General features: G+C 33.9%; 1 protein-coding gene across 1 annotated transcript in view; it reads left to right on the top strand.

Moving 5' to 3' along the window:
• Nucleotides 1-3,116, top strand: part of LOC133182308 (protein amalgam-like) — a 27,329-nt gene extending 24,213 nt beyond the window's left edge. Inside the window, exon 8 of the mRNA XM_061317097.1 lies at nucleotides 1,789-3,116. Coding sequence (XP_061173081.1) covers nucleotides 1,789-1,892 — 104 coding nt within the window. The 3' untranslated portion in view covers nucleotides 1,893-3,116. The remainder of the gene's footprint in view (nucleotides 1-1,788) is intronic.
• Nucleotides 3,117-13,659: the final 10,543 nt, after the last annotated feature.

Here is a 13,659-nt window from a genome sequence, read left to right as displayed (position 1 = left end):
CCATGGGCCTCTTGTTCTTTTTAACATCGGGCTCGATGCTATATGATGTTCTAGAAGCTTCCGTCAATATTAAGATCGGTGAATGACGAAAATAATTTGCACATTTCCCTTTTTAATCGGTTATCACAACTTATTTCTTTTATATAATTTAATATAGTTTTGATTGAATAATTCAGTAATGATATTTTATGAAATAAATAAACGATTGCTTGTTGTCAGTTTCATTAAAAATTACCCCTAACTTAGATCCGCCAACCGGAAACACCACCATACTCACGTTTTTGCTATTTCATGGCTGTTTATAGAAATTGAAAGTAGACTTTTAATTTAATGTGCGATACTTACTATGCGAGTGAAATCTAAATATAGTTTACGGACATGTCTTGTATCTAGTGTATTTATAGAGGAGTTAGTAAGAACCCTGGTGCACCCATTTCGGAGTTTATTTGCAAAATTTATTAGTTAATAAGTATAGGTATTGAAGTGAAAATTTTGTATGAATCCAATAATCGTGATGGCACCGAGATATCGTACGTAAAGTTAAGTTATACCATAAGTTAAATCGTTCTGCCGTAATCTATGGAAAAAGTCATTTCATGGATACATTATATTCGTAAGAGTATTGTTTTTTAAATTGCATCATTTGATGCATATTCGACATTAATTTATCATGCAATTTATATTTAAAAAATGCTTGAATTCTATTCCATATATTGAATAACATCTTAGCGAAAAATAATAGAAGTATGAATTTTCATTAGAGAATGATGAGCTTATGTGCATAAATACAAATTCAAATTTTTATGCCCCCGTATCGAAGATTTTCGGGGGTATATAGTTTTTGCCCTGACCGTCCGTCTGTCTAGCTGTCTGTTTGTCCGCAAAAACTTTCACTTTTGATTGGTTGGAGCTATGGCTTTCATATTTCACACGTGTATTCCTTGTGTCAAGACCTTTCTTTGAGTACCATCATATTTGACCTTTTGACCTTGACCTTGCACCCAGTTTTACAAAATTTTACCCAACTTTAATCTTGGCCATAACTTTTGAACGGTTGGTGCTAGGGCTTTATTCTTCACATGTGTAGTCCTTGTGACAAACCCTTCCTTTAGATACCAACAATTATAGCCCATTGACCTTGACCTTGGAGTTTGACGTAATTTTGAAAAACTTTAACCTTGGCCATTTTCTTTGAACAGTTGATTCTAGGGCTTTCATACTTCATATATGCAATCCTTGTGACAAGACCTTACTTTGAATACCAACAGCTTTGACCCTTTGACCGTGGCTTTGGCGTGTGATCTACTTTTGAAAAACTTTAACCTTGGCCACATCTTTTAAACGGTTGGTGCTAGGGCTTTCATACTTCACTATTTCTTTTGAGAAGGCCTTTCCTTGGGTACCATTAATTTTGACCATTTGACCTTGGCCTTGATGTTTGACTTACTTTTGAAAAACTATAACCTTTTCCATATCTTTTCAATGGTTGCTGCTAGGGCTTTCATATTTCACAGGTATATATTCCACGGTACAAAACCTTACTTTGAGTACCAGCATACTAGTATTTGATTTGCATTTGAGAAAGTTTAACCTTCGCTATAAGTTGCCATCAGTGTTTCACAAACACATCTTGTTTTGTTATTTAAAACACTTTTTTGATGCGGAGTCGATAATCGATAATATATGTTATTTAAATGTTGCCAATTTTAGTGAATTTGGAGAATGTAAAGTTCTCCTTTCGTGAACTTGCAATTTTGTTTATCCTCATATTTTTGCTTTTTTTTACAGCATCAAAATATTCCTCCGGCAGTCGCTGCACAAGGAATGGTGTCTACAAACATCTTATATTAATTGTGATTGGACTTCATTTGCTTTGTCATCGGTTTTTATGAATATTCCGCAAAATGAGGCAGAGAAAGATACCTCAAATTAAACCAAAGAGAACGAACCAGTGGCGCATTATTATCGGTGTTTTATTTGTGAAATATGACTGTTTTCAATAGTGTGGAAGACGGGAAGTGCAATATTATTGTTATATTGCATGATTGTGTAATATGAGAAATTTTTGTGCTTTAATGTTTTGTTGTTTTTTTTTTCAAATCTTGAATATTTCACCTTTAAACCTAACATCGCTTAAATTGTTCCAAAAATTCATTAACTTAGCTTGAGTAATGCATATCTCAGCTTCAAATCAAGGTTATCAATATGTGTCTGTATTTTTAACCAAAAAGTAAAATGGGGTGCTGGGAGAAAGCGCCAGGCAGACGGCGCCCCTGACATTCCAACTGACGTCTCTGTGTTTTCTGATTTGAAATACAGCGAAAATTGTCTTTGTTGTGCTCTTCCTTTAATAATTCACAGAAGATTCATTGATTCATTCCAAACACTCTCTGAACTTGGATTGGGAAGTTTTTAAATAAGAAAGAATAAATTTCTTCATTAATACTTCAGTATTGACTTACTTTTAATTGTCTCCTTGTATTGATAGATTGTACAGATGTGGTGATATTAAATGAAGATGAATGTGAAAAAATGGACTGTTCTTTTTTATTTTATGTGAAGCTGCTTTAATAACAATCATATTTATGTTCGTAAACTTTTAAAAAGTCCCAGTTTCGCTCAATAATTACATGTATTATGAAGAATGGTTTTGATTTAAATATCGATACATGTATTTGATTCATCCGCAGTATTTGGCTATATGGTTTTGGATTAGATGAACGATGTTATTATATCATTAAATTGGGCCAAAAATAGATAGAGAACTTCGGAAGGAACACTTCGTCATAAATGGGGCGCCGACCTATAGGACCGGGGTTGGTTCTAGTCTTTACAAAAAGCTTGTCGATTTCTGTTCCGGTCAATGACTTTAGGTTACATACATGTACTACTTCGTTTCTCATGAATTATTTTATTTCAGTATGTAGAGATAGGAGGAACCTTTTCATAGACATTAACTATGTAGCATGCCATTGTCAATGCATTTTGAGTTTGTTATCTCGAAATGTTGTTATTTGATATTTTTCTTAACCTTTCATTGTACATAATGATAATGTCTGATATGCACCCCTGTTATAGTCTTAATTTTTTTCTTCATGTGTGTTTATTTTATAACACATTTCCGTGGATATAATAAAACATGCTATCAAAGGATTTATCGCATGTTTCTAAATTATTTGAAATTAAATGCGTAAAACGTTCCTTATGACCACAGGTTATAAATTTTGTGCGCTGTAATTAACCAATTATTGACTCAAATGAAAGCCCCTGAATTAAAAATCTAAGTTAATTAGATAGCGATCACGTAACCCTGTGACGTCAAAGGCGACAATGGCTGATCAGCTCTTCACATTAAGCTTACTAAAATATACGCAATACAACCTGAATTATTCTGCGTTGTGGACGACCAAATCACTGATTTTATCGATATGAAATTGAATATCCAACCTTATATTATAGAATTGTCAGCAAGGAAAAATCGGTTAACATTGTAAAAATAGCAGCGACGATATCGAAGGAGACGCGGCGAAGACGAAGAAACTCGCCATCACAATACAATTTGATTTGCCGGTCATCTTATCACATGTATTAACTTATTTGATTCACAAATTTAAATATTGTATAACTTTGTTATTCTTCGTTTTAAGCATAACATTAATTTACTTATGTTTTGTAAAGATGGGGGTCTTGAAAAATAATTTTCCGTTCACGAAACATTACCGTAATCTGTAATGTACAGATTCTAAGTGTTTCGAATAAAAAACGAAAATATCTCAAAAGCCTTATACCTTAGAACTAGTTAATGTTTCTATAGTAATTAAAAAGCACGCTAGGAATTATTTTTTTCAGCATTTTTCGTAATTAAGCTGTATTTGTCGTTGATAACTCCGTAAGTAGTGTGCATATTCTCATCTCTCTATCACTGTATTGTCGCCTATGACATCAGGGCTGTATTCCGCCGAAATACGACTGAAATATGCATATTGCCGTATTTGAATTTCAACTCTCCATATCTCTTAAAATATGCTTTCAACAACGTTTATTGTATTCAGTATTTTGATAAACAAGGTTGTAGATAATATTTTTCATAAAATTACGATATTTGAAAGATCATGCGATAAGTCCTTTAATGTATACAAATTATATAAATGAAATCCAAGAGAGTGCAGATACTGATATGTAGTCCTACTGTTTGAAAACTTGAGATCTGAATTTAGAACATTGAATCAGTACAAGTATGTATTTCTAAATGAATATGAGGCTCAGATAATACAACCAATACGTATACTTTCCAGCGCAATAACCCAGACAAGTACTAGTTGTACAGACGGAATAAAACAACTATAATACACTGAATTGATTAAATGCTAAGGAATATACTGTATATACAGTAGAAATCCATCACAGTGAATAATTCTTAATTGTTCTCGAATAAAGTGTGATATACTGAGATATAGTTCTGCTTAACTGTGTTTTTGTTACATTGGAATTTATCATGCGATTTGCTTTCTCTTTAGTGTCTTTTATATCAAGAGTGAACATGTATAAAAGATAGACAATCGAAGGAAAATACACAAGCCCCTATAAAAAAAAAATAGAAATCATAGTCTTTGAAAAGGCGAGAAGAGGTATGGCGCTCGCCTACTACCATATTTAAATGGAAAGTACCTGTTACTATAAATTGATTTTCTTGGAGCGTTGGTTGAGGAAACCAACTTTATGAAATAAATATTCGGAACTACTTCTAAATGTATATTATTTAAAAATTTACCCTTACACTTATGCTCTGATTTAAGCTATAAATTGATTAAATTCTAAGGAATATAATGTATATGCTGTAGGGGTGGTTTATATCACAAATTATGAATAGTTAACCAAACTCCTGGCTAAGTGTTAATATATTTAATATTGATGTTCATATAGTACCCAAGAAAACGGCCCTATAAAATAAAATAATAACAATCACATGGTATAAAAAACAAATATATACAATGTATTTTACTTATCCTGATGTACAATCCATAGGTGTAACAGTTTTCTCCCTTAAGAGGGCTGGGTGGTTGTGGCCATTTTCAGACTATATTGATCTCCTCTAGAAGAAGAGCTACATATAAAGATATACAAAAATGATCAAATTTTAAAGCTAAAATGTATGAAATTTTTGTTTGCCAAATGATAGTTCACAGCTTAAGATATCATATCTAAAAAAATTAAGTTATATCTGATGGTTAATTTGTTGACCCCCAGCCTCCTTAATTCAAATATTTAGCATGATTATACATAAATCACTGTACAAATAATCTTTACCAAATATATTACAGCCACATTTTAATTAAAGCAACAATATGTAATTATAACTTAAAAAATACAAAATACAGGTGACAAAGATTTACGAACAAAAGAAGCATGCTGCTTTGAATTTTTTATCGGTTAGGAAGTTTAAAGAAAAAAAAATGAGGAAAAAATCTGCTTTTACAGCATTGGAAATAGCCCCCCCCCCCCAAACCCATACGCACATTCAGACCCTGATACCCCTGTAAAACAAAACCCTGGTTTAGGTTTATAATTATAATTCATTCATCAAGTATTTGGAGAAGCAATTAACAAAGAAAACATTTTCACCGATTGCCTTGCATGCCTTATATGTAAAGCAACGAGTGTTCTGGTGTAATTAACTGCAAGAGGTTTATTGAAATATGCATATGTTTACTTGAACTGTAAATTGCAATGTTATGGCTCTTTACTATTCCATTATATGTTCAAAATGACATTGAAAACCAGCAAGCCTGTAGTCCTCGAATGGGAAAGGGAATCTGCGTCCCCAATTTAGTGTTAAATAAGTTTTCAAATTCTCATGCAATTTGTTTATTTTCTCCTAGCTCCTACTTTGTGTTACGGTATAATCGAATCCCTATTATTTTTTTCCTTTATTGCTTGCCTGTCAATAATCCCTCCCCCTTCCCCTTACACCTTGACTTGAAATTATTTTTAATTTCCCCCCCCCCCACATCACACACATACAAGGGGGTTACCAAAAAGTTCGTGGACTAGTGCCATAAAATTAAAACCGCTTTAGATACATCAATGAATTTTAACACATTTAGTTAGTGTCATCTTTTCTATCTATAAAATAAACCATAAATCATCTGATTCATTTTTTGATAAATTGTTAATGTTTTTGTAAGCAATGGTATGTCCAGGCGGTGCAACCTCGAATATAAGGTTTTTTTATAAGGTGATCATAACTGAAAAAAACTCTTTTGAGATAAATGTATGTCATCCAAAAATCCCGTTAATTCAGGCATGTGGTATGACACAATTGTTTCGTAAAATTTGCAATGTTTACCTCATTCTGTAAGTTCTTTGAAATTTTATCGTAAATTTCATATGGAGTGTCCAAACAATTAAGAGCTTGAAAATGACGTCAAAAGGGGAAAGGGGTTTCTTTTTCCATCATTCTTTTAAGTTTTGTCCCTGGAAAGACAGGTATAGACCTAGGAAATGTTTAAACGGATGAAAAATAAAATCTATCCAGAGTACTTGTTTTTAAATGCCGAAAAAGATTCAAATAGATGAGAGATGCACAGTTGATGTGGATTTGCAGTTGGGGTGTCTAAAGTCAGTGACATGACGTCGTAAATTGACGTTGATCATGTGTGGTAGATATTGAACTCCGACAAGCAAAATATGCTGGCATAATCAAGTGAGGATCTTTCCATATGTATAGATCCATTAACAACATTATATTCATTGAAAGCAGCTGTTCATGACATTGTAAAGTCATATGAAGTCCTTATACTTAACTCAAGGGAATCTCATCAAGATAAATATATGAGGTAAAGGGAGAGGACATTGAGAAACAACGACGTCCTCTTACGTGATGAAACTAAACGGCGACAGCGCCGGTTGATCATAAAATTTTTTTTTAAATTTTATTATAATAATAATTTGGCGAATTATCAATGTATCAAGCTTAAATTTGAAAAGGTGATTTAATACACAGTAAAATACCCAAGAAGTCGAACTTCGAACTTGACCTGTGTAGGGATTTCGAGACGATTTTAAATTTATTTAGAATTAAAAAGTTGTATATAAAATTCCATCTCACCTGTGTTTATACGCATTTATTATGTGCCAGTAAAGGTATATGTATTGTACATTTTATTTTGTAATGATAATGTTAATATTACTTAAACTATAAAAGACTCAAGTCGTACATGATTTTCCCGAAAGGTAACTCGATCAACAGATCTTTTGCATTCTTTCATTTTCGTATTAATTTCTTTTGTTTCGTGTACTACCAGGGACGTATATACTAAGATGAGGAGAATTACCAGTGCTAACATCAAATTTTTAATAATTAATTTTTTGATGGATAATTCAAAGTTTGGTTCTGAAATATTTGATAGCAGTAGAAATATAATTAACATTAACTTACGAAATCCTGCAACTAGCGACATATCGAAACCTATCCTGTTGGTATACATGTACGTCCCTGGAACTACATTTTGCTGGGAGAGACACTATTATAAGGACGATACCTTAAATAATTTAAAAAGATTGATTAAAGAAATTAATTTTGATTCAATAAAGGAGAAAATTTGGCATATTAAACTGAAGGCGGACTTTTTATTATAGAGGCAGACCGGATCTTATATGTTATCGTCATTTGGTCCCTCGTACCTTGAAACGAGGCGGACAAAATAATATGCCTCACCGGTCACTCCCGCCATCATGAGCCCTATGTATTTTACCAAAATAATCTTCACATAGACATTTTCAGTAATGCAATGACGAACAAATTAATGTTGCTATTAAGGAAGTGATAAAAATGTTGTACATGCTCATTCATTTTTTATTATCTTATTTTTGAAATTAAAAGTTCCTTATATTCAGTATGCCTCTAACAAGATCTTTAATAGATTGACAAAATCTTTGAAACATTCTTCAGCTTTATTTTGGGTTGTAAAATTTACATATGAAAAGACATGCAAATTGTTTTTCTTTTTTTTGCATAATGCTTTTAATATACATGTACATTAAATATTATGAATAACATGTCTTTATTGAACTAATTCACGTAGCTATGAATATATTCTAGAAAATGTTTCGAAGTGTAGAAAAATAGTATTGTTGTGTCAATTGCGGCTGTAGCATGTTAAAACAAGATGTGATACTCTACAAACTTCTCAATTCTGGCACTGTAATTAATATCCGGAAACTTATAACGATTTGCATTTATATCTTACGCATCCCCATTTTGAGGAGGACTTTGTGTATAAACTTATTTAAGAATCATAAATGAATAGCGGATGAGAAACACCCCCCCAAAAAAAATAAAGGTAAAAACTAATCCTAAGTATAAGGCAAAGTTTTAATTTTTCAATCAAAAACTTTATGTATGTTATTCTATCGAAACAATTAACATCCAGTTGTGCTTTACGAATATCCTGGTATAATTAATAATCACCAATTGTATCTTACATCATCTGATATAAGCGGGAAAGGAACGCTATACATTTTAAGGTATAAAATAAAACAAGCGGTGAGTCTTTAATTTTCTTAAAAGTTTTACACCTTGTGAATAATTCAAAAGGCTTAAAATTAAGCCTGCGGAATATACTAGTGGAAAATAAACTCAAATAACATGTGTTTTTGGTAATAGCATTGAAAAATAATGACGCTGTTGTGTCCTCCTTGCTACCCCAGCTGTGTTAGTCGTGTCATTTTGAGTTCTTTAGACAAACCTGTAAAAGGGTTTCGATGTGCATATAATGCTAACTGACATCATGCGCCGTTGCTTTATTTTTCCGTTTTACAGCACAGGATACCCAATTTCGCAGATTCAACGATATCTGATATCGGGGACTTTACGCGATTTCACGGATAATACTCGATTTCTAGTATTCTCTCAAACCCTTTAGAGTAATACAGGACAGGGTGGGTAGCAACTTGGTGTATGAACAGCAATCAAAACTTCACAAACTGACCAATAATCTGTAGAGAATTACTTAATTACCTCAAAATTAATTAAAATAAACTTATACATGAAAAATGGTATAATACCTTATTAACACTCTGAGATCTATTTTTACATTTTAAATGGAATTTTAGGGAAATAATGTTACCTTTTGATTTTTACCCTGACTACATGTAGTTGATTACACATCTTCTACCAATTACGGTACCACCGCTCCAACCAAATAAGGGGTAAATTAAGTACAAACTGTTATCCCTATCATGTATGTACAACACAAAAACTTCTCCTCTGCTTTTAAGGGCTTGGAACCTTCCGCTCGAAAAAATGCAAATCCTAAATGGAAGTATTTTTTTTTCAAGCAGGCGGCATTAAAAGTTTTGTGTGTGTGTGTTTTTTTTTTTTACTTTCTTTTCTTTTAATATTCTTTTTTTTCTTTCTTTTTTTTTTCTCTTTTTAATTTTTTCTTCTTTTTTGTGTTTTTTTTTTTGATTTTCTTCTTTTTTTTTTTTTTTGGTTTTGTTTTGTTTTTTGTTTTGTTTTTTTTTTATTTTGTTATTTTTATTATTATTATTATTTCACAAAACTATGGCCAATAAGATCAGACAATTTGACATTACATTATTCACAATTCATCATTCACTGTCAAAATTTAAGTGTACATGTACTATTACTAAGAAAATTCACAATTCATCATTCACTGTCACAATTTAAGTGTACATGTACTATTACTAAGAAAATAGTCACAATTCATTATTCACTGTCACAATTTAACATGTGCATGTACTATCACCGCATAACTAGTCAAAATATATTATTCATTGTCACAATTTAACGTGTACATGTACTATCACCGCATAACTAGTCAAAATATATTATTCATTGTCACAATTTAACGTGTACATGTACTATTACTACATAACTAGTCACAATTAATTATTCACTGTCACAATTTAACATTTACTATTACACTAGTCATTTATGTGCACTTTCACTGCATAGCTCATCACATCCATATTAAATACTGATATACATTCAATGACACAATAAGTTTTTAGTCAGCTTAACCTTCTTGTTACATTAGCTTATGTGAATCTGTACAGACTAATCATAATTTACATTTCGTCTCACTTTATATTTCTAGTCATATCAGTTATACAATGCATATACACTCACATATACACAAACAATTCATAGTCACTGTCAACCATACTAATATTACAATAGATAACTGAATAAGTACATGTTACCATAACTCAAAATTTATAATATATACGTATAGTCACCTCAATAATGCGCATTGCATATGTATCCAATTAGACAATAAGATCATAATCACTATCTACCCTTATCATTTATATAATAGGTTACTGAATGTGTTCATTCTAAGAAAAATAATATAATATCTAACAATTCCTCCTTTTTTAACATTTAAATGTAGCTTGTTTGATTTTGGATAAAGACAAAAAGAAAGAGTTTTGAAAGACAAAGCAGCCTACAACTAGTCGTGTTTTCAACCTCTTCTCTACAGGCCAGCCTGGCAACTGTAGCGCCCAAGGGACCTGAAGTTCCAACCAGTAATGCCCCAGGATTGACTAGGTCTACAGGACAATAAAGTTCATTTCTGAATCCAAGCAATTTTTTAATATGATTATAATTGACGATAAAATAAAATAACATTATATCAAAATATTGATAGATAATAAAAGACACATTTATATAATAACATAATTATCTCATTGGCATAGAGAAAAAGAAGGGGGTAAGTGTGGGAGGAAGCCGGAGTACCCGGAGAAAACCCACGTGTCCGAGTGAGCGACCCCATACCCATTTACAACTCAGATACCTATTTAAAAAAATATTTTAATAAAATTTGTTTTTGATAACACAATAATAATAATATTTAAAATAATAAACAGTAAAAAAAAAAAAAAATAACACTGTGAATTATATTTGTTGGTGTGTTCTTCAGAGATCTGGCTTTATGCATATATAATTTCTTCTTTCTTTATCTTTCTCATTCATGATAACAAGGATATGCCTCTTCAATACTTTCATTTTCTATCAATGAATGAGAAAAAGGTGACTTGAATAACTTTCCTATACCTGAGGGCTTTTTGTCATTCAAAATGGCATGCACACCAGCAGGATTTCACCAGAGTCTCCTAATGGTAACTGTCACCGATTCATCAAAGTACACTATAAGATAGAAGTTCTCAACTTCAGCATCTATGATGGTAAAACACTTTTGCTGTTGTTTTCCAAAAAAAAGATCTTGGATCATTGATTATATCACATACCTGATCAGTGACAGTTATCCACAGTGATGTTTCTTGCTGTTGTGAAGATCTATGTCCATATGTCTTGCCTTCCAGTTGTTTCCACCAGTTCCTGTTTGGCTATAACAGCTTATTTCCACATACTGGAGGGTCAACATTCATCAGCCTTGCCTTTTCCCGGTTTAACACCAAACTGTGTCTAGATGTAGTAGCTCATTTCCACATCTTGAAGGATCTACATCCATCGGTCTTGCCACTTCAAGGTTTTTCCACCAATTCCTCTCATGCCATAGCTGCACATTTTCCTATCTAGGAGGGACAAGATCCTTCTGTGTTGCATTTTACAGTTGCTACACCAATTCCTGCAAAACCACAAATGATCTTTTTTACATCTTCAAAAATTATTGATACCTTCTTTTTAAGCCTCCTCTTGTGTATATCAAATACAATTCTCTTATTATTTTAATAATTTTTAGGGGAAGGGGGGTTTCAAAGGGATAATGGATTTCTGACAATTTGAAGATGTAGAGATACATTCATAGGTCGAGATTGTCTGTCTTAGATTCTTTGGTCACGCAAAATGAACATTTGTAGTATTGTATAAAATTGAATTAAAATATATTGAAATTTTTTTTAGTATCTCTCACGTTCATGTCTAGGAATGACACAATCACAGAACTTCTGCCTGCATGTTATGGTCTGCTCTGCCTAACAGAACAAGACCAGTTCAATCATGTACCTGTTAACAAAGATGACTTCAGGTCAAAGCCAAAGTAACACTCCCACAATACAGAATGAGTACTAAAAGTCCACAGAGTGCAAGATGTATACAGATTGCACATCTTATTACCTTCAAAACTGGGGTGGGCCACAGTATATCCCTGAATTCTATGCACATCTTCTGTTAGGCTACGTCCGCACTTCATCACCAAATCAAGACAACCCTTAGAAAAAACGTCTCTATCAGGCTTCCGGGTTGCGGAATTGGACCCTGGATCCTGCAACTTCTGCTGGGCTGGGCAGGGTTCCAGCTGGGCTCTGCTGCTTGCTGTGCATCCTGTCAATTGGAAGTCAAGAGGTCAAAGGCTGATACGGTCAACATCAATTGGCAAGGAAAAGATCATGAAAGGCTGCAAGAAGTAGAGTGTGAATCTTACCTCCTCTTCTCTGCTTGACTGCGGTTGGGATCCGTCCGGGTCAGCATGCATCTCCTCTTCGGCTAACAAAGCAAAACCAAGAACATCAAAACAACTTCGTAGAGTTATCCAAATTTCAGCGAGTGCAAAGAGCAAAGTTAAGATATCCTTAACTAAATCACACAGTAATGAAAGTGGACAGAATGCAAATTGTGCACACTGCGTCTTACCTGCACGTCAGGGATTGATCGCAGTCCATCACAGAACTGTGACCTGCAGGTGACGGTCTGCTCTTCTTCCACGCAGCCACACCAGTCCAACCCCGTACCTGTTAACAAAGATGTTTACAGATCAAAGCCAAAGTAACACTCCCGCAACAAAGAATGAGTAACAAAAGGCCACCGAGTGCAAGGTGTATACCGATTGCACGTCTTATTACCTTCAATGCTGGAGTTGGTCGCAGTATATCCCTGAACTCTTTGCACTCCTTCTGGCAGGCCGCAGTCCGCACTTCATCTCGGAATCGAGACCAGCCGAACCCTGACCTGTGAACACCAAATGTGGAGTAGTCAAACAGGTGTGCTAAGACTAATCAAAGAGTAGAAATGAAGAAAGTCCACAGAGTGTGAGGCGTGCACAATATATCTTACCATCCTTGGGTTGGCAGTCTCCTCTTCACAGCGCTGGGGATAGAGGACTGCATCACACCGCATCTCTACAGTACAAAGACAAGACATCAAGAGAGGTTAAAGTCTTCATCAAGTGATATGAGCAAATTAAAATCTACACAGTTAATACAGCTTTAAGACATGTATCTTACCCTCTCTTCAATGTGCGGTCGCAGTCGATCCCTGCTCCCCACAATGCTGCTGTACGTCTCAGTGGGACCGACGCTCCTGAAAACACAGAAAGTCAGGAGGTCAATGGAGCACCCTAGCTGCTCAGATCAAGTTATAATGCAAAACAGGGATCCAGAAGTGCTACAAAAGCTGCCTGTTACTCACCGCTTTGGCCAATGTTGGCCGCTAAACAAAGCTGGGCAATAGGGTCATCTTCATCTGTTGTCGGCCGGCCTGCTAGGTCCTCTCGCGTCGTCCCTCGTCCGAGTCCCTGAAAATATACAACTGAGAAGAGATTAGTCAAAATTCAAAACAATGAAACAAAGCACAGAAATTCAACGACATTACAACCAAATCAGTTGAAAAACAAATTAGCAGATGAAGACAGTTAGATCAGGAAAGGGCATAAAGGGGGATTAAGGGGAAGG

This window comes from Saccostrea echinata, unplaced genomic scaffold, assembly GCF_033153115.1.
Source record: "Saccostrea echinata isolate AGI-Se365-2 ecotype Australia unplaced genomic scaffold, CSIRO_AGI_Sech_v1 ptg000009l, whole genome shotgun sequence".
In the NCBI taxonomy this organism is placed as follows: domain Eukaryota; kingdom Metazoa; phylum Mollusca; class Bivalvia; order Ostreida; family Ostreidae; genus Saccostrea; species Saccostrea echinata.
Note: the sequence above shows the minus strand (reverse complement) of the source record. Positions and strands in the feature narration are given on the sequence as shown.